Raw genomic sequence first — 22,420 nt, 5'->3', positions numbered from 1 at the left:
CGTCAAAAACCCGTCTTTTCAAAGGGCGATATCTAGGTTAATATTAAACGTAGGAAGTTGCTGTTTGGATAGATCTTATTATTTTTAGCTAACCCACAAGACTCAAGCATTACAACACGATTCTGTGACCAGTGCAACTGGCCCATTATGTCCCGAAGCATGAAGTTCCCTCTTGTAATCGTTGAACTTCCATATTGTTAATCTTTTTTTTCTCGCCCGCAGGATGACTTTCTACTTCGGCACTATGACAAGGGCCCTTGTAAGAATAAACTCGGCCATTCTCGTGCCTCTGTGATCTGGCATCGAACTCAGGTGATCGGGATTTTTGCTGGGTTTGGAATCCTACTTCTGATTGCATCGCCTCTACTTCTCCTGGCAGCACCTTGCATCATCTGCTGCAAATGTCGCGTCTGCACCAGTGGTAGCAAGCTTGATGGCGACGACTTGCCGGAGGATGACTTAACCTGATCGAACGCTCATCATCAATGCAGATGACCCCTGCAAAATGAAGGAACAAAGAAAATTCTAAGCCTCTGGAGGAAGCGAAATTCAGTGGCCCAGATTTAGCACTGCAGACTTACGTTTTCTGCTGGTCTCAATTGATGTTAGAAGGCGGAGAAAGACAGACGCTTGGGAGGGAGTGTCTGTGGTTGCTAGAATTAAGTATTTGCATTGTTTTAATTCTTTAAATCCTCTTTTCAGTGATGGAAGGCACATTTGAAATGTGGTGAAATTGTCAAGGAGTGGAATGGTAACAAAATATGAAATGAACTCTGTAGATGACTAAGATCTGAGGAGTGAGGGACTGTTTAAATTCAGCTCTAAGATTACAAAATTTCGCAATTTGAAAAATCTTAAGTTAGCTGTTGATCTATCAAGCAAAGTTACTCATATAAGTCGTCGAATAAAGCATTATTCTACTCTAAGAACGAAAGATTTAGGATTTTGAATTGGTCTGAATCGTAACTAAGATGGTCACCACTAGTTATCCCTGTTTTGTTATTCAGGTGCCTTTAAGGTCTCTTACACAGGCTGAGAAAAAAAAGAAAAAAATCAAGTATCCGTGACTGTGTGAGGGAAAATTACACCCAAACGTCTGAAACTAAAGAATGGGTAGCACTGGAAAAAAAATGGAGGTATCTTTACCAAGTTTTACCATTGACAATCCACATCATGATTACATTGATCAATCAAAATTAAAATGGTTCTTAGTTGCCACAATGATGCAGAATATATATTCAGAATTTTCTATGAGCCTGCACCTCAAAGTTAAAAATTTCCTCTGGCGTTATGGAACGATCCTCAGAGTGTACACTCAAGTGATGACAATTTCTGATTTATTGGTGGGACATGCTAGCAGTCATCATCAGCAGGAAGATAAGAGCAAAAATTCAAATTGAATATTAGCAAGCAACACAACAATATTTTGTGATCTTCTTTGTGCTTCATTGTCCTGTATGCCCTTTAACCTTGCTTTTTATTAGTAAGATTTAAGGAGAAGGACTTATAGTTAGGAAGCAAAAAAGGTGCGTCACCAGTTGCCTGTTTGACTAGTGTTGGTGTAACCTAGAGTATTTGACATTGATCTTTGTTTTCTTTAAGAATCTCTTTTCTTCAGATTTTTTTTTCTTGTCATGGCAAAGCTGTGTGAAGGGTCTATGCCAAATAGAGCCTTGTGTGAAATGTTGTCAGGTCCTCTTACTTCCTTAAAAAAACATTTTCTGTCAATATGGTTCGAAGAATCCGAATATTATCTAAATAAATATAGTTTTTTGCTTCATACAGCATTTGCCAATGTTGCTTGAACTGTTTTTTCCTACACAGCTAAGATCAAAGGTGAATTTAGTGCTTGCAAAGTCTGATCAAGTTAAGTTTAAATCCATGGAAGCTTTAAAATTATTTTCTCAACTGCTACAGGCTTTATCTAAGGTACCTATGCTCAACGCCTGCAAATTTTGCGATTTTGAAGTAGATTGAGATTGTAAATACGGTTGTACAAATGTAAATTTTGGGCGACTGAAGCCTCTGTGATCAAGCCAAAGTAACTAAAAAAAAAAACGAAATGTTTTGTAACTAAGTACTTCTTTTTGTTCAAACCATAAACTCATTGTTTTTATTTTGTTCTCTTTATTATTAATTTTCATGTTTAAGTTTAATCTGTGTCTCATGGTTAATCCGTTGTATTTACTTGCGCTTTCTATGTACAGAGGCTACTGTGTAGGAAAAGTGTATGTATACGTACGTTCCGACCTATTTTGATATTGATATCTAGCATGAAAGTCTCTGGCCTCTTACAAACCATGAAGACATTAGTATATGATATAAGTTTATCCTTATAAAGAAAATTTCAAGCCTGTTAATTGAGGGTCAAATTCTGTAGTATGAAGGTTTAGCTTGGTTCAGATAAGTACTCCCGTTCCAAGGTAACAGTTCAAATTATGGATACATTCACAATATGTAGTAGAATACTTTTTCTGAAATGACGTTCAGTAGCTGGTTTGCTAATATAAGGCAATACAGTTATATGCTAACATCCCGTGCAAAATAGTCAAATTGAGTCTCTTCCCCTGCGTGGTTTCTAATTTTATAAACAAATTTTACCCGATCTCAGCTTCATTACCTGCATAGTGCATTGTAGGCGGCCTTTGTAAGAGGTTGTTAATTGTGGCTTGAAGATGATCGTTTGAGTCACTTGATTTTTAATGATAGCCCTCTTAAGGTCTTGAAAAGAGTTATCAAAAAGTTTCTTTGTCATCATGGTATTTCGATGGCTAAAGTAAAAAGTACGTATCTCCATTGCAATTTTTCAAAATCTCTGATTATGTGTTATTTTTTAAAATAAATAACCAACCAAAGTATCTCCTTGAGATTTTTTATGAATATTTTTCAGTAAGTGAAGAGAATTTCTCAAAAATTTTGGAAATAGTTGCGTTTTCTTCTCTTTTAAAAGAAAATAAAAAGATAAGAAGATAATGAAAGACTTTTTGCAACATTGCAGTCAAAGATACGTATTTTTCTACTGTAGTTATCAATATTATGTATATGCATGATGTTTCTAGGTCTTTCTAATCCTGCATGGGAACGTTGTAATGATGCTGTAATATATTAAACGAAGTTGCAAATTTAACCTCAAAATTACAAAATTGCTGAAGTTTTTTCTTCATATTGTAAAATCGTCAGTTTGTAGGTAGGATTTTTCCTTAGCGATCGATATGTTTCATTACAAGAAATGACATGACCAAACAGACTGACATGACAGAGATGCGACCTGCAGCCATACTGGAGGTCGCGGCACTCTTCCCAATTAGGTTGGATAAAACTTCTCCTGAACGACACCATAGTTTAAATAGAATCCCAAACTAACAAAAACTCTTCATAAACTAAGGCACTAAAAACTACAGCTTAATCGTACTTTTTATTTGATGATACGTGCAAACTTTATATATTATGTATTTGATTTTGAGATTACATCTTTTCTGCTGTATTGAAGATGCCTAATCTTCATTCATTTTGCCAGCAAATAACTAATTTTTCCCCCCTTTTGATCAACATATTTGAGGCATGTGGTTGTCATTATGTTGTTTCTAAGAGAATATCAAGGTAGTAAGACTCACATTAGTATGAATTGTTATGAATTGTACGAATTGTTGGCCCAAACCAACAGCTGTGCTGTTGTCAATATGATCAACCCCCACCTATGTATTTGCATAAGTAATTATCTTCTAATCTGAGTTATGGTAAAGGGTTTTTTGAACGTGTTATTTGCAAAAGCTGTATTAAAAAAAAAACAACAAAGAAAACTTAGTAGCAATTTATCCACATGATGACAAGAAGTTCCTTATTAAGGACTTGTTTAATATTGACTTAAGAACCTAAGGCTCCTCCTGAATAATCCAACAAGGGCAAAATTTTCAAAATGGATCTTATTCATATTTACTAAAAAGGAGTTTCTGGTTCTCTGCTTAAAGAGAATTCCTAATCTCTGACATCCATTCAGGCCAAGGTGTGAATTACATTTTTTTAAGAAACATTAAAATTAATGTAGGTGAAAAAAAAAGGTTTTTATAACTTTTTGAAACATAAACATAATCATATTTTGCAGTTTTTAGCAATACTTTACATCATGGATATATTTGTGATATTGCCAAAATGAATCAAACGTCATATATGATAAGATCGTTGCACCTATGAACTTGTAAACAACTGAATCAGCTGATTGCAAATCAGTGCGCTGGACAGGTTAATTTTGACAGTATCACAAATATATTCGTTATGTAAAGTATTGTTAAAAACTGCAAAATGTGATTTTGTTTATGTTTCAAAAAGTCATTATAGCCCTGATGATGGCATAAACCGAAAGATATCGTAGTAATTAAAAAGTTTTATCCACAACGCCATGGTTCTTTTTTCATCTATATAACAAAATGGTGTTGTTCAAGTGGAACTCTATTAACATTAAAACTGACTGGAATTGCGAAGACAATTTTCATTTTCCATGTAGATGAGTTTTATTTTCTCTTTTACAACAAGTTGCATGATTCCTTCTTTTAAGCCTGAGGTACATACCTTATTAAACTCTTCCATTCCAATTGTGCAATGTTCTAGAAAAATTCAGTTTTTGGTTTCTGGTTTTGATTTGATTTGATTAAGAGTACTGAAGGCTATAGGAAAATGGGGTCGGTGTTTTATTTTATTTCTGCAGAATTTTAAGTGTGTATTAGGTTGTTTTCTCAGGAAATGTCTTATTTTAGCTTGTAAGGACTGCTTGATTCATTCAACTTGATAAATATTAAGAATGATATTCGAGATTCTAACAATTATCAATTAAACTGCTATTCCTCGCCCAAAAATCCAAAAATGTAAGCAGCCTTTGTGTTAATTCCTATTGTGATTCCTAGGATTCCTAGCAGAATGTTTCTTTTTATAATGATGATGCATTGCTCTATTTAAGTAGTTAATCATAAGATGCACTAAAATTTTGCTATGCTTGACAAGAAAGGATGCCCAAAAACTCCAAGCAGTCCGATAATTATTATTGCAACCAACAAAATGAATGACAACTTGAGTTTTTCAGTGAATTGAGTGTCATTTTTAACACTTGCTGCCTTCATGTAAGCTTATGTAAATTCCTGTTCCGAAAATTTCTTTCTGTATGCAAGTTGAGAGTAAATTATTTCATTTTTTGCACTATTTCATCTTAGTTGCATATGTCAAATGTTTTGAAATAATAACCTATGTGTATGACTTATAAAATAAGCAAAAACCTTAAAACAACATCTAACAAAAATCCACAAACAGAAAAACATCAAATCAAAGTAAAAATTAATGCCAGAACTTTCTTTTTTTTGATGACCGTTTCACCCACAAAGGCTGTACTTGAATTTCATATTTTTTTATGTTTTCAACTATGTATTGATTAAGATCAATTATTAAGACCTAAACACTGTCGTGTCTTTGAAACTTGTAAGAATACTGGGTAAAGTTTTCTCTTTTTTGCAACGATGGATCAAAATTCTATTTATCATTAACTTGGGGCTTCAATATCAGTTCTTTTGGAGCACAATATTAGAGAACAATGAATACAATAATGGGTTTTTCAATAATTGCAAACTGTTGAGTCACAGACAAACTCTTTTAAACAGGCCCAAAAATTGAAGAGAAAAAAATTTTCTGAGTTGAGGGTCATCAGCTCTCACCTCTTTGTCGGAACGAGTTTGTTGTGAACTTAAGCTTTAGCACAAATAAAAGTCATACCTCATGGAAAATGGCTCGAAAATTTAGAAAAGCGTACTGACCTAGTCTGAAATTTGTTCCTCACAATGATTGGAATAAGAAACTAGCGCATATTTTAGCCTCCTGCCTCAAAATGTATGCTACAGCATAGAAATAATTTGATACTAATAAGTCATCCCAGTTTCACAACCCATTATGGTCATCCAGGCTCACCAAAAAAAAAAAAACCGAAAATATAAAAAAGTAACTCACAGTGACAGCTGTTGTGTGACGTAGTGTCTCAATTAAAAATTAATAACATAGGCAGTGAACACCTCTCATCCAATGTATTTCCTTTCCTGTTCCCTAATTTCAGCTCAGCAAGAAGATACTTTTTTTCTTTACTTTTACTGAACAATCTGCGCTCCATTACAGCATCCATTTTAAGTTTTGTGCAGGATCATGAAATCGGGTTGACCCATCTGTTATCAAATTACGTCTTTGTTGTAGTTTAGCTCAAAAGTCTATACAAATTTTCTCACGCAAATTTTGTGTTAAGTAGTCTCAGACAATTCACTCACTGTGCTTTCTAAGTCACCATCCTCCAGAAACAACACTTGTATTTGCTTTAACTAGGTTCATAACATGCTCTCTGACAAGTTAGAAAGAATTGTCTCATTTTCCAAAATGAAATGTGTCCTTGGTTAAAAGGCCAATCACATAAATTGACCAGTATTGTAAGTACCGGGAGCTACCCTGTCAATGCAATGGAATCCCCACTATCGATTGTAGAAACCTGACCGGTACACAGCTAATCCTCACCCCAGTCAACGAACTTCCTCAAAGAAGTGGTGTTGTTTTAAAGACTTCAAGCACATTTTGACACACATTCACTCATTATTTATGACCCGTTTTCCCCTGAGATAAATTTCTCTCCCCCAAGTCGCATATATTCATGGTGCTATTACGAGAACACTTACCTTCTTTCGAATGGTTGCCAATTTTCCTGTAAAAAACTCAGTAATTCATTGTCTCACAGCTTTCTTTGGTTATCCTTTGACTCATAAAGATCATTCTGTGAACATTTTGAGATTTTTGATTTGTCTTATCAATTATCATTTAGAAGTAAAGGCCAGAGGAGTTATCAAATTAGTACAGTGGGAATACATATTTTTGTGATTACATTACTGATACCTTCATCGGTTTCATGGTCCGTTTTTCTTCGATACTGATAGAATCATCTGATGTTCAACTTGTTTTGTTTGTTGATACGATTAAGTTATTATTGAAAATTTAGTTAGCTTAATTTATATGAAAAATTGTACTGTGATTATTTCATTGTTTTATTTTCTCAAAATTATATATTGATTTCCTTTTGTTCAATTTTTTTTTAATCAATTATAGTCCAATGCCAAATGCTGATTTTTAAATAATGTCTCACGTCAGTTTTTTCCTCATTGGCTCACAAAAGCAATACCTGAAGCTTCGCATTGCTTTACCAAGAACTGGTGCAGCGATCATTTGTGTCTTGTTGTATCAGTGCTGGTTAACTGCAAACTCTCAGGTTTGCAGTTTAAATCCATATAAAGGCATAGTTTTTTTTACATCTGCCTCAATATCCGAAACCTCAGAGAGTTTGAGTCCAGTTATTGTGACTAACAAAGGTATCGCAACTTTGCACTCAACAATCTTCATTGTCACCTACGAATTGAATATATAAAATACATAATTAAAAAATTAATGTTTTTAAAAATATGAAAAAATCTGCGACAGCAAAAGAAGTACAGGAGGAAAAAAGTAAATTAAATAATAATAAAAAAATTCCGAGTGAGAATTCAAAACTTGTTTTTATACTTATCTCAATTTTTAAGTGAGAAACTGCCTCCAATATTTCGAATATTAAAAGAGAGGAAATTCACAATCTGGCTAGTGCCGTCAGGTGTTGATAAGGTTTTGTAACAGTTACTCTGATTTAACAAGCATTTGGTGGCCTGTAGCCTGATCGTTGAAACGTTAACTGGCTATGTCGGCAAGACAAGACAAGACAAGACATAGCCCTATCTGTGCCGTGTAATCTGTAATCTATCGATTTTCGATTCTTGCTGTGCTGACGTAAACTTCATTTGTGCCGTGTAATCTGTTATACATTGATTTTTTATTCTTGCTGTGCCAACATAAACATCAACAATCAGGCTGCTGATTAACAATTCTTGCATTGAAAATAAGACTAAAATTCAGCAAACATTTCCGAATGAAAACTTCATAAAGTCAAAGCACCTAAGTTCATTTGGACCACAATTTGCAATATAAGGAACCACTATTTCTGGCTTATTTTAGAAACAGCATATATGCCATTGGTTTCCCTCCAAAGGTGATTTTACGGAAGAGATAGTAGTTCCTTATTGCAAAATGTCAAGGCGGATAAAGAATGGTGGTCGCATTTTGTACCCTCTGGACGTCACACGGTATCGGGTACATGGGCCGGCCGAGGCCGGGGGAGTCGGCTCAACCTCGAATTGCATGGCAAAAGCCGTACCCTCCTGACGTCACAGTGCTTCAAGATGGCAGCCAAAATCGAAATGCGACCACCATTCTTTATCCGCCTTGGCAAAATGTAATCCATTTGTAAGAAAAAACACCATGCACAACCTTGGCAACGCCAAATGGCGCTTACCAGGTGTTGAATTTCCAACCTTCAATGTGCTACAAATTCATTTTTTCATATGAGCTTAAGGTCGCGAAGTAGGTATTGCAGAGTTCACCTCTTTTAGAGCTCTTGTTAAAATACCAATAGATTGCTTCAGATCCATGATGCCAAATTGTCCTCTTGTTCAGAAGTCTAAGAATTCCTCTGAACAGTAACTTCTGTCTGGATTTGTAGGGTTGTCAATTTGTCAAGAACACCCACTTTTTCAACAGGAACTCATTGAGTAATAAAACAAGGTTTATTACTGGTTTTACACCTGTATTTAAAAAATTGGTTGGGTACATTCTCTTCGCAATTTGAACAGCTGTAACTTAACGTACAATTTGACAAAAAATAGCTAAACATCTTTTGAGGCATAGCAGTAAATTTTTTGCTGATCTACTATACGACTCCATGAACATCAATTATCTTAAACCATGTTTCAGGCAAGACGGTAAAGGAAAGGAAAAACTCTCAAGACCGATACTCTTTTGGTCAAAATTAATTTTTAATTTGATGAAACAAAACCATCTAAATAAAAATCCTGCTGGGTGCTTGAAGATTGTTAGTTTTGATTCGGAGATATTATAGTCCTAAAACTGAAGTAATGATCAGATCAGGCGTTGCCCAAGTTCAATCCAGACACCAGTCAGTCTAGGCAAAATCATTGAAATTAGAGTTTTACTTCTTGATAACTCACCTCTCTGCACACTTTAAAGAAACAATTCTGACCCATGTGTCGCATATTTTTTTCCGTTTACTGGACACTTCATACTCGCAGTGGCTTGCTAATGTTTACATCTTCCAAATACAAATTTTGCTTGCCTTTCCATCTATCTTTTCATTAATATTCATTTCATGCAGAGGTTGCGTGATCTGATTTTGGCCAATATTCAGAGGTGAATATCTACTATATGGAATCTCTGGACACCCAGCGGAACTTGAGTTTAGGCCGATGAAGAAAATACCAAAATACAAGATTTATTTGGTAAACCAGGTCAAAAGATGGTTACTATAAAAATTTGGCAAAATATTCTTTTAACGATTTGAAAAAACACCAACTCTGAGGGTTCACTTCCAAACCTCTATACATATTTGAGCCCTCATCTTCTTAAATATCTAAACTAATGCGTACCATTTTAATGACACAAGTCGAAAAATGATACCTCCGGTTTAAAGTCTCCCTCATGCTTTACTGGTCGAAAAGAAAACTGGACACTTTTTTTAAACTTTTCTTTGAAATGTGTTCCCTTGTTGTAATATATTCACAGGAAACTTCAAGGTGATATTTTCGTTACTTTGCTTATTAAACGAATGAAACATTATCAAAGATTTTTTGGCATTTAAATGGAGGTTCATAATTTTCAACCATAGTCATCGATTTGAAACTTGTTAACATTTTTCAGTATTGAGGAAATATTATTTAGGTTTACTAGGCACCAACTAAAAAAGGCACTTTATTTGAAGATCAAGATACAGGAAAACAAATTAAATGAGTCTCTTGCATGACTGATTAAACGAACGGTTCCTTCATTAAGAAAGGAAAATAAAAGTCAACTCGAACACTTGAAAACAAAAAACTTACAAGCTGGTCATTAAAATTAAGATTACCGAGTCATCATAAGAAAATTCTGATGAGACAAGACTGAAATCAAGTCACAATATCTGTTAATTTGAAGACAGGATCTCTCCTCTGCTGCATGCAAAGCTATCCTTGGGCACTTTCAAAAGTTTTTGACAACAGTATGAATAGAAAGTTGCTGACAGAAAATAAACAACGGGTTACTACCATGATAAAAAATAGGATCTTCTAGAAAAAATAAGGAATTCCTTAAGTGTTGATAAAAGCAAGTACAAAACTAGGTAACTTACATCACTTGGAAACGAAAGAAAGTAAAAACGCGATAATAATGATTAAGCAAAAGATTTAGATTGAATAAAAATTAGGAGTGAGTACTGCATGCAAATCAGTGGAAAGTTCAATTAATAGTTGAGATATTTGAGATAGAGGATATGAATTATTTAAAATTGAGAATCCTCGACTTGATTTTATTTTTTAATAGAACTGCATGACCTTCAAAAGTTGTTGGAGTGACAGAAAACTAAGAACCTAACATATGTATATATTTGAAACATTTACACAAAAAACATGTATGATAAAAAGAATACCAGTTCAAAGTACATACAGATTTAAATTACAAAACAGATGATGAATGATGTACCTGAGGTCTTTCTTGCCATATTGCAGTTCAGAGAACACAAAATGAAAGAAGGTAGATGCTACATAAGAGCTGCAATACCAGAATTTTTCTTAGGCAACAATGAGAGATGTTCAGAGAAACATCTTTGATTATGCCATGATCATAAAAACAAGTGCGCACAAAAAGTAACTGACATAACAAGGAAAATAACATGAGACATAAGAAAACATAGAATATGCAAAATGAAAACATGAGTACATAATAAAACTAAATTAAACATATTAAATTAATACAAAACAAGAGAACAACTTGGAAGAGGTATTGCAGATTGACACTAGATGAGGTTAAAAAGGGCAACAAAACAGGAATTTCAATGGGAGAGTCGCGAGATGACAGAATCCAACTCTTCATCCGTGACAAAATCAGACATGAAAGAGTGACTCCATTCCATTGGTTCTACTTGAGATGAAGGCCCTGCTATTGCAGAGGTAGATGGGTGAGGTTGGATAGTTGATTCAGGAGTTTCCACACTATCACTTAAAACCTCACTTGATTCTTCCAGACCAGGGGGTGGAGTGAGCTTAGATATTTCTGTTTGCAGCTGTGTCAGCAATTGCCTCAAAGACCTGACTGTGTCTGTTGAGGTTTTTATATATTTATCACTTTCTATCTCAGTAATCCATTTTTCAACTTGTAAACTAATTTCATCTCTCTTCAGGTAAAAATGGGATTGAAGAACAGTTTTAAAACATGGTGAAGGTTTTTTCAGTTGCTCTACCATGGCCCACTTCAACGTAGCTTTACGAATGTTCGCATTATAACTGTTGGACCTTCGAGTTCCGTTGGAGGTTCCTCGGGAGTTTTCGTAGCCTGGCTCATTAAAATATGGGTCAGGCACTAGAATGAGAGACTGGATTGATACTAACACTTGGAGGATGTTGGACGTTTGTGGATTCCACTTTTCTTCAGGTCTACCATTCCACGTGTTGAGAACACTAAGGCATACCTTTCCATCATTATATAAATTAGGATTAAATCGTACAGTTTGTCGACCTGTTGTCTCTAAATTAATGTTCAATGGAGAGGATGGATAATCCCTAGGAAAAAAAACATCGAATTCAAAGCACCCATTCATGTAGGGGGTTTCTGCTGGACCAGTAATTAACACTTTCATGACATCTAATCTACTTGAATCGCACCGCACAAATACTGAGCTGCTATAATTGAGGGGCAAAGAATTTCTTAACGTCACAACTTCTTGGGCAAGACGTTTTATACGAGAAGGGTGGTTTGCATCCCCAAGTGTACGAATAGTCTGTTCATAACGATGTGAGACAGAGAACCGAAGTCCACTGGTATCACAGTTTTCAACAATCATGTCATATTCGTCAAACTGTAGAGCTTTCATGAATTCTAGATAACGTTCTTCTACAGTCTTTTTTAAGGGTCTCTCGATACTTGATGATGACTTCCCATTTTGATTCATGCTTTCTGATGGAATTGCAATGAGCATTGCAGTGTGCTGAATGTCTTGAATTAGAGAGGCTTCTTCATCTCTATCAATGTGTTTTCCATCTTCAGTTGTGGTTGGTATTTTGCTTCCAACATTCACTGAGTAAATATCAACGCAGTCTCTCATCTTAGAGAGAAGACTCGAAATGGAGGATTCTTGATCTGGTGTCTGTGGAAATAAGAAATCTACGTACTGATCGTTCGAAGCAATAACTCTTAACAGACACAGAATGGCCCTATAGATTGGAATATGACGTGTCATATCTAAGACAGAGTCATTCCTGAGGTAAGATGAGAGTACTTGAATGAGGCAAGATTTTTCAAGAAGTTCGTGAAAAAGAGGTGATAGTTTGGGAGCTATTTTCCCAGCTGATAAGTTAACGGGAAAATTTGCTACCTCTTCAACATCTGCATTCTGACCAGACATAGGTGCAGCAGTTTTGGGGTCAATGAAGTGGGAAAGAATTTGTATCAGGACAGTTATATGACTTTCTTCGCACTTTTGTCTTGTTAGCGCTTGTTTTACGTTCCAACTTTGAGCTGTGGAGCCTGATCCATAACCGGTGCCTTTTGCCCAATATGAAACATGCTGATCGGTGCGTGCTTTCGGCAAGACTTTATTCTTTGGTCGCTTTGAGGAGGTCGAGGGCTGGAGATCAACGTCTGGTAGACGAATGTACTCTGAATTGTGCGTAAGAGCAGCTAAACAAGCGAGAATAGAGTGGACTACTCCTCGATCAAGAGCTGTCTGTCGAATATAAACACCCTGATCAGTTGTCAGAGGCGCGGAGGCAAGCAAGTCTTTGAGCTCTTCAAAAGGTAATGTTGGCAGGTTATTTGCCAATGGTGAGCTCTGGGTGTCATCTAAAACAATAAAAAATTCGGCTATCAAAAGAGATACATTTGACATGACTAAAAGTCACAAGATTTCGGAAGTAAAAACTGAAAGGAGCATAAAATTTTTGCTACTACTGTATGACCATCTAAAATTAGCTCTACAAACGTTCATGAAAAAGATGGGTATAATGGGACTTCAAGTGGAGATTCAATAATGCTTGGTATAATCAAAAAACCAGTTTGGTGTCAAAAGTGTCAAAATTCAGTTTTTGATGCTGAGTGCTTTCCAATACTTTCAAATACATTGGATCAAAATTTTGGATGGTAATTATTTGCATTTTCAGTGATGCTGCGTTCGAATGCATCAAATGGAAACAAACGTTTCTAGAGCTGGCAAACTTTCACTACTTTGTGAAAATTTGCGAAATATCGTTCTTTTACTTTAAAGTGCTCTGAAACAAGTCTGATGCAAGATATCTTGTCACTTGTGTGAAGAGCAAGTTTTCCCACATTGATGGGGTGAGACTTATCCTCCTCTCTCTCTCATCAGCTCCTGAGAACATTCCGCTGAGACTGACGGGAAGCATATCAGCATCAGGTAAATTAAGAAAATAAGACTTGAACAAAAACGATTTAACATACCTCCTTTTCCTACTTCCATGGCAGCTGTAAAAAGCTTGAGGATTAACTCAGCGTGGTCTTTACTTCGTTGCAAAACTCTGGACCACTCAAAAGGTGATCGGAGAAAAAGACCAAATGCTGCTAAAACAAGATCTGATTTCTCTGGCACGGTTCTTGGAGCATCTTTTCTTAGGCTTCCTGCAAAATTCTGCTGCAAAAAAAGCACTTAATTACTAACCAAGTTTCAAATGTAACGCATTTACCTCAGGGTGTTTACAAACTTGGATTAAAAGAATTCCCTGGTTATACCAGATTTTCCTTGACAAAAATGATCAAATTTCCTACTATTCACATCAAAAGTAAGTATGTAAAAAGCTGAAAACGAATAATTTTTGGCTTTGATTTCACTGTAAAGGACAGAAACATCGAAACCTTTTTTCTTCAGATATTCATCAATCAAGGTAACAAAAATTGCAATGCCAAATTAAAAACTATTCCTCTATTTATTATTCAGAGTGTGACTCACAATCAAAGCAGCGTTGAACCTAAAAATAGACTGAGATTCAGTTCGCTCGTACACACAGGGATAATTTTTTTTTTTTTTAAATATCAAAATGTTTCAAATTTCCAGTCTTTTTCATGAACCCTGACCTGATCAAATTCCCTCCCAGTTCCTTGCTTTCCAGGTTTTCCGGGCCTGTGGACACCATGTACCTTTACAGAATTTGTAAAAACGGACTTGGTTGGTGCAGCAAATGCTCCACGATAGGGTGAATAGAAAAAGAGCATTGCACCATCCCCTTACAGCATGCATGCAAAAAATGTTCAAAAACTGAAATTTCTCGCCAACCATACACATCTGTTCCACCCAAAAAGGAGCCAAAAATCAAGGGTAAGCGACCCCCAAAGGTAACTGCCCCTTAATGGAAGATAGGCCACCATCCAGTTTCACGTCAGAGCAGGATCCTAGCAGGTCTAGCACTGCTGTCACTTACAGTCGCGATATTGAAAGTTGGCAACACTGTTTTTCCTCCTTTCAAATGTTTAAAATATCGATTTTAGGTGGGACAAGCAGCCTCACCAAGAATCAACTAATGGAGATGTTGCATGTGTGAGGGGTTTGCGATTTGACCATTGATTCTTATGTAAAAGTTCGCAAGAAACACGATGGTGCCACTGGTTTTCTCTGAAATCATCTCCCAAGCTCAAAAAAGCTCTCAAAATGAAGCCAAAATGGAGGGGATATCCCACTTTACCCTGAGAGTCTACCTCCACATCAAAACAAACTCTCCATGCAAAGATAGGGAGCAAATACATTAGCAGGGTTGCCGTGTTTTCAGTTTTGGAGTTCCCAAATAAAGTGGCAACCCTGTCAATGTATTTGATCCCTATCTTTGCATGGAGAGTTTGTTTTGATGTAGAGGTGGACTCTCAGGGTAGGGTGGGATATCCCTTCCATTTTGGCCTCAACTTGAGAGCTTTTTTTGAGCTTTGGATGATTTCAGAGAAAACCAGTGGCACCATCAAGTTTCTCACTAACTTTTACTTAAGAATCAATGGTCAAATCGCAACTTCCTCACACATGCAACATCTCCATTCACTAACATTTAAATTGAGGAAAAACAGTGTTGCCAACTTTAAAGGATCGCCGCTAGTCACTGAGCAACTGAAGAGAGAACCACAACATTTCGGACCGCACGAACTTAGCTCTACTTCCTCTTTTCTTGTCTCCCACTTGGGCACAAATTATCTCCTTCCGATACAAGTGAATTGAATGAGTTGTGACTGACACCCTTCAATACCTAGTTATGAACGTTTTCATTTACTACATTCTGTTCACCTATGCGGATAATTTTTTTCTCTGCAAGAAACACTACTTTAATCACACAAAGTGTGATTGAAATTTAAATGAAATGAAATTATTATAGATTATAGTACTGGTTATAGCTTACCTGTTCTAGAGCCAATTTTTGTTCTTTGTTCTTATCCTCTATGTACTGTTTTATTTCTTGCCAATGAATGATGTAGAAAATCTGTAGGGGATAAAATGAGATTTGAGGAAATTAGAAAATGCATGTTCTGTGGAAAGCAGAAAGATAATATTGTTTGTTTGCTCAAAACACATATTAGCTTAATAGAAAAGTATTAATTGATTCCTCATGGGTTTAAGTTAGCCATTGCTGTAATTTGAATATCATCAGGTTTTGTGGAGGAAATTTTGGAAAATTTTTGGGTAAGAGCTTCTCTGCTAGAGAGGGAATGTTGTCATTAATTTTGATAATCTTAGCTAAAATGTTAAAAAAAAATTATGTATAAACATCTATAGTCAATAATAAAAAACAGTTTATCTTCTGGTTAAAAGTTTTGACAAAACTTCTCAAAATGGTCACCAAAATGTCTGATTAAAAAGAATATAACATGTACAGACTATTCTTATGGACAAATTATACATCCAGAGGTAATAACATAAAATGCTACAATAATCCAGTCAACATGCAGCGGGTTTAAACTTACTTTTACACCTTGGTGTATGAAAAGAAAACACTTTTTTTGATGGTGAAAAAATTAGAGTATTTCAGTGAGTTATAGGTTTACGAAACATCAGAACAGTTTGAAAACAAAAGCAAGTTTTTACTTACTTCCTGAAGGAAATTTACATCGTTCTTTGCAGGCCACTTACAATCCGGTAAAGATCTCCTTCTCTTACAAACTGGACCAGTATGCCTATCTAATTTACGACACGTTCGAGTGAGATTGAACCCCTCAAATCGATAAGTTCTGATAATATCATCTGATTTGAGTAAATTATAACTGAAAACATACAATGAAATGAGAGAGTAAGTTATTACACTACACAGAAATATCTTCCTCTTCAATGAGTCAGTTGTGCTAGTCTCAGAATTGTGTTTTGCTGCTTGATTCTTGAAAATTAGCTGAAAATATGAAGATGTGACTAAACAGCAACTTTCTACATTCAATATTGGCAGAGATATCTCCCTTTGAAGAATTCAGTTTATGACATCATCCACCGCAGAAGTGACGCCATTGGTTTCTTTCACCTCGGATTCATCAATCAGATAGATATAAATTTGCACTGGTTACTCAACGAGAAACTCAGATGAAAGCAGGATGGAAGAGACCAAGGGTGTCACTTCCGTAGTGGATGACGTTATAGACCCAATTTTTCAAAGCATGATAACTCTGTTAATATTGAACGTAAAAAGTTGCTATTTAGACAAACCTTATTATTTTTAGCTGATCTACAAGAACCAAGCATGAAAATACAGTTCTAAAACAAGCACAACTGACCCGTTAAAAATTTAGCATTGATCCGTCCATATATTCTAACATGACGGCAGATTTCAGCTGATGGGAAAAAATATATCTGTTTTACTGGTTGTACCTCAAAATTTTTGCTCCAGCACAGACTTTTTAAAAGAACAATAACATTTTCACAAGAATTTGAGAGGCATGCTTTGGATACAGAAAAAAAACAACTTTTGAAAAAATTTTGAAGATTATAATTGGTCAGTTCCTTTCATTGGCTTAAATAAAATGTAACCAGACATTTCTAAGTTGGCAAACTCAAATACTCAGTTTCACTGTACATATTTTGTTTCATTTTAGTGGTGCTCACCGGCTTTTGATTGAATTAAAATATAATTACAGATTTTTTCCTGTCAAAATATTAACAAAAAAAAATCCATCACTACAGGGTAAAGCCAGACATAAGGACATGTCCCAAAAAAATAAATTAAACCTTTCTTCACACTAAGTCTCTGAGTCCTCAGCTTTGTTCGGCATTATGACACTAAAATAATGCTCAGCAAATGACCCTGCAACTATCTCAATCTATTTTGATCAAAAATAATCTTTATCTTCATTTCATGCAACTACCTATCATGTTTCAACAAATAAATGCCATCTGTGAAATGAAAAGAATGAATTCATGAAAAAATACTTACCGATATTTTAAGAATGCTAACGAATGCTCAGGATGTGAGCTCATCTTTTGATTCAAAAAGTATTCTTCAGGGTTTGGAAACAATTTTAAGAAATCAGGTATCGTAGGATTATCTAAATAAGCCTTTATTTTAGAGGAGGTTTCTTTCATTCTTGCATCTTTTATGGTTGGGTATGCTTCAGTGATTAAAAGCTCATTAACAAAATTATTGTAACTTTCATTCGACAACTGTTCACATTTGCTCTTTGCAAATTCAGGATCTATATCTGGGAGAATAGCAATGATGTTGCGATACTTCTCATCAAAGGATGGATTTACTTCTGATTCTCCACTATTTGTTGGTGCTTTTCGTGGATAGTCAGGATTATCCAATATAATATCGATGAGTTGTTGCATTATGTCATTTTCAAATGGAATGATCTCCCCGTTGTTGCTTCCTTTACATAAATCTTGCAAGTAAGTTGAATCAGCATCTGGAAAAATTTCCATGAGATTTGCGAAGTATTGGCACAAAGGCTCAGGTAAGTTTTGGGAAGGACATGCGGTGGGTTCAGTGACTGTGGTCCCAGTATTGCTTGCCGAATCAGAATCCGGCAATGTAATTGTCTTGGTGTTATCACTTAATGCTCTTTTATTTACATCAGCTCCACAGGAGGGTTTACAATTGACTGCAGTGCTATTAGATTCTCCCCGCATGAGAAAACCAATCAAATTATCTATTATGTTCAAATCGTTATCTGTTATTTCAACTCGATTCATACACTCTAAAATAATCGAGAGTTGTTCAGGTGTAGAGTCTCGATGATTTGCTCTTGATACTGATGATACTGGTATACTTAATGGCGTTTTAAGGCTATTACTGACAGACTCAAAAATCTGAGAGGTGATTTCTGCACCCTGATAACCAGACTTTTCGTCTTCTTGATTTGTAACACTTAAGTCTGATGGACCGGAGGTGGAGTCTAGTGTCAAGGTTCTCTCAGTAGTCTTACCAAGATAGGTAAATTTACTCACATCTGCTGATTCATTGGGCAGCAATCTTTGAGCACTCAAATATTCCTCGGAGGTACTTGAGCTGGAGGATGTACCGCAAAGATCAGCAGAGTTTTTCAGCCTAACTGAACTTCCTCCTGAAGGGAGATCATACGAAAACGGATTTTTTTTGGGATTGACTGGCTTAAAAAGTTTACTAGGTGACGGTTCATAATCTTGGCTGGTAGTATCTTTTACTCCCGACGCGGGTACATTTTCTTCACTTTTTTGTTTTTCTTCACTTTTATCTGGAGCTTGAACTTGGTTTAAACTTGATTCAGCTCCTTCATGGGTAGAGTTATTTTCAAACTCTGGTCCCAAATTTGGAAGGCAGTCAATGATCTTATTAATGACAATAGCTACTCTATCAGCACTACCATCTTGCTCTATCAACATGTTTGCAATTTCGTCAGGGTTGTACGATAGCCCCAGACAATCCAGCTGAGCTCTGACCAACGCAACATCATCAAAAATGTTTGACACATTGAATGCTGATGATGTGGCAATGTTCTGAAACATAAAAACAAACCAAAAAGAAATATAAATAATGAGTTGACAGCGGTAAAACCTTTGAAAATCAGAGTCATACATGTAAGGCATTATTTGACTCAAAGTTAAAAATGAGATGTCAAACATCAAACGAATTCAGATGATCCTTTATCAGAAGATTATGATGTTCTCTGCGCTTGCACTTTTTGGTAACACACTGGATATACCTCTGATTGCATAAGTTAAAGCATGATCATGGATTTTGAATGCCACTTACAGTGATCTTTTGCTTTAAATTAGGCATTGTGCCAAAACACCTCTGTTTGCCTGAAAACATCAGTAGGATCAGGGTTAAGGTTGGTTAATATAAATCATTTTTTGTATTAAAAATCAGATGAATCTTTGCCCTCACTTTTTTTTTTTAAATTCGTTTATTCATATGAAAGAATACAATACACAGGACTTTTTGCGCTCACTTACATAAATGATTCTTATACATTATTGCAACAAGTCTTGGCTGCGTCCTCAGCTTTGCAGCAACTGTTTATTTTGCCATCCTATCCACGCACTGCTGCATAGAGAAAATACAAAAGGTGGTGGCAAGCGGAGAAATGTACTTTTCTACATCACAGCTACAAATGAACCTTTGATCTGATTCATTTGCACATACTGACTTCCCTTTAGAATACATATACTCAATTCATAGAAACATGGCAACACTTGTCCAAAACACAGCACACAAAAATGAAAAGACTGCAAGGCCACAAGCCACAAGAAAGACTGAGGATGGGACTGTAGGGCTTAGAGGCGCATTTAGATTATCTTAGACAATCCTCAGTGTAAAGAAGACCAAAAATTTAACACATTCATAATTCTTTCTCTTATCGACGGTGAAACTACCAAACCACGTATCTCGGTTTGCGACGTCGCAGACTTCCTGTCATTCTTTATTTTTTAAATGAAAAACTACTTAACGTCCAGTCTTGAAAATTTCTGTGATTTTTCCTCTTTGTGCGGAGAAAATTCTGTGAAAATTTCAAGGAATGATATTGATTTGGTCTATTTCAAAAAATTAAAATGTGAGCGTAGATTTTTAAACACCGCAAACGAGATACGTGGTTTGGTAATTTCACCGTCGATATACAACATTTTAGGGAGTTCCCAGTATGCAGTGAGATGCTAACTTTCCATAATTTTCCATTTGACAGTCTTAAAATTGTAAAATATTGGGTAGAAAGATGGTCAACCGTACATCTTTAGACCGCACCACATCTGTACATTGATCTTGCTCCATGAAGTAAAAAACTCACTCTTGTCCTTGATGAGACAGGAAAATCAAAAAGATCTAATTATAGATTAATTTTGAAAGTACATTGATAGTTAGAGAATATTACTGAAATACCTGGGCAACTTCTTGGCTCATTTTGAACATGGGATCATCCCAAACTAACAAATCCACATAGCATCCAGATCTAGAACAGAAAAAAATTGTTATTTGGTACGATACAACAATCAAAATGAATAAACACATTTCCTTACATATTCTACATTAATGGCTAAAGTGTGAAGCCATGTAACTCCGATGCAGTATATAAAAAAATCTTCTACTATTTTATTTAACCCATGAGAAACAAGCCTTTAGAGCTAATAATATAAATGGAATGTTCTGCCCACAGAGAAGGAAAATTAAAGAAGTTCTCAAGAGATTACATTAAGTAGTTTTCCAAGGAAGAAATAAAGTGTGATAGGAAATATGCAACATCACAAACAGTTTTCAAAACTCACAGGTGCCAACGCGCCAAATGCGCCTTGGAAATCGGTTATGGCGTCTGAAAAATGAAGGCTCTGCGCCAACGCCCCCCAAAATATTGTCCCACCTCCTCATAAAAAAATCCTAATTTTTCTTATTAGTGATTTTTTGAAATTTCAACGCATGCCACCGGATTCTAACTTTTCATTAAATGCGCTGTGATACACAGGCAAAAAGTCAATTTGGCCCCTAAAAATCCAGCTTAATGGGCCACAAGGATCCTAAAACTCTCATGTGAGTTTCGAACACTGGTCACAAATAGAGATACATGGTTTCGCACTTGCGCCATCAAATGTATGTATATTGATGTTTTGGACACACGAGCATGACACGTCAAATTTGAGTTCAGAAATTGACAAAACAAGGTAAAAGGGCAGAATTTTGCAGAGAGGAATCAAATCTACTGCAGCGTTTGCAAACTTAATTGACTTCCCCTTCATCAAGAACACGAGCCAAAAGTTAGAATAATTGTAATTTCTCTGCAAAAAAATTAATAGTTTTAGCATAACAAACCCCATATCATTCATTGCTATACTACACGCATTCAATTTCTTCATAGTACAGAAAAACTTGCTTGATTTTGAAAACACCACATTGGATTCGGTTTCTCTCTACTAAAGGCCATTGAGATAAGTAGAGCTCGTGCATCGTATGTTGAGACAAACGTCAATCTCCGATTAAATCTCAATTCGCACCACTTAACAGGTTAATACATGTAGTCAGGTGGCACCACTGGTGAATGGTGAAAAACAATACTTTGACATTTTCCTCAACATACAATGCGCGAGCTCTATTATTTTCCTTGACCCAGTCGCCCTCTTGCTGAATGTGCACTTACTTAGACTGTTGTATGATGCCTCCTGTAACAATGCCAATTTTTGAGCACTTACGTGCTTTGGCAAAGTGTTCACTGCAGTGTAAATGAGAAAATTCTTCAGTTTTGGTGAATCAGTTGGTTTGTTTGATCTGCATTAATGAGAAAATTTAGAATCAAACTTGATTTCGAAACTTTGATTGTTGTCTACTACTCTGATCCATGACATGGCAGTAGGAGTTTTGCATCTAGAATATCTGATGATTATGGCAGATCATAATAATCAAGTGTAGACAATTTCCTTGATAGAGACAACGGATATTTTCTCAAGAAAACAATTGACTACAGCCAAGGCAACGGCCTTGCCCATTGCATGCAACAAATGAATATGAGAAGCTGGAACACTTAACATGCCTTCAGTGGTGAATGACAAGAAACAAAAAGTTAACTGACGTTACCTCTCAAGTAAACAGAAACGGAATTAATTGAGTAATTTCGAAATATTTAAATTTGACGCATGATCGCCAACAATTGCACGGACGCAGCAAAAACAAACCAGAAAGTAGAGACAGACAATCAGGTTAGGAGGTTTTCAGGTTTTGTTTTGATTTTTTTCTATCACCCCACCACCCCTTGCCATGCCTCCCTACCATAGTATATAATCTAGACCGCGCAAAGACGCGCCTTCACTTGAGTTGATACAGCCTGGTATACATGTACTACCGCGTGACGTCTTATAATG

General features: G+C 35.8%; 2 protein-coding genes across 4 annotated transcripts in view; one reads left to right on the top strand and one right to left on the bottom strand.

Annotated features, from left to right (window-relative positions):
* Positions 1-7,095, top strand: part of LOC109033695 (uncharacterized) — a 79,489-nt gene extending 72,394 nt beyond the window's left edge. The window contains exon 5 of the mRNA XM_019046414.2: positions 223-7,095. Within this exon, the coding sequence (XP_018901959.2) occupies positions 223-468 (246 nt within the window). The 3' untranslated portion in view covers positions 469-7,095. The remainder of the gene's footprint in view (positions 1-222) is intronic.
* A 1,561-nt stretch (positions 7,096-8,656) lies between these two features.
* Positions 8,657-22,299, bottom strand: LOC109033757 (uncharacterized). Of its 3 annotated transcripts, none has more exons than XM_019046521.2 (7): positions 22,137-22,299; positions 20,457-20,526; positions 17,535-19,075; positions 16,209-16,380; positions 15,522-15,602; positions 13,591-13,780; positions 8,657-12,975 (listed from the first exon to the last, which is right to left on the bottom strand). In XM_019046521.2, the coding sequence occupies exons 2-7, from the start codon at positions 20,484-20,486 to the stop codon at positions 10,970-10,972; spliced, it is 4,020 nt and encodes a 1,339-aa protein (XP_018902066.2). In that variant the 5' UTR covers positions 20,487-20,526; positions 22,137-22,299; the 3' UTR covers positions 8,657-10,969. The 3 variants fall into 3 exon arrangements, with proteins under 3 accessions (XP_018902066.2, XP_018902068.2, XP_072152873.1); XM_019046523.2 differs by having other exon boundaries at positions 13,591-13,777; XM_072296772.1 differs by lacking the exon at positions 22,137-22,299 and adding an exon at positions 21,703-22,054.
* Between the last annotated feature and the right edge of the window lie 121 nt (positions 22,300-22,420).

The sequence above is a fragment of the Bemisia tabaci genome, chromosome 2 (assembly GCF_918797505.1).
Source record: "Bemisia tabaci chromosome 2, PGI_BMITA_v3".
Classification (NCBI taxonomy): Eukaryota; Metazoa; Arthropoda; class Insecta; order Hemiptera; family Aleyrodidae; genus Bemisia; species Bemisia tabaci.
The sequence above is the reverse complement of the archived record's forward strand: the minus strand, read 5'-3'. Positions and strand labels throughout refer to the sequence as shown.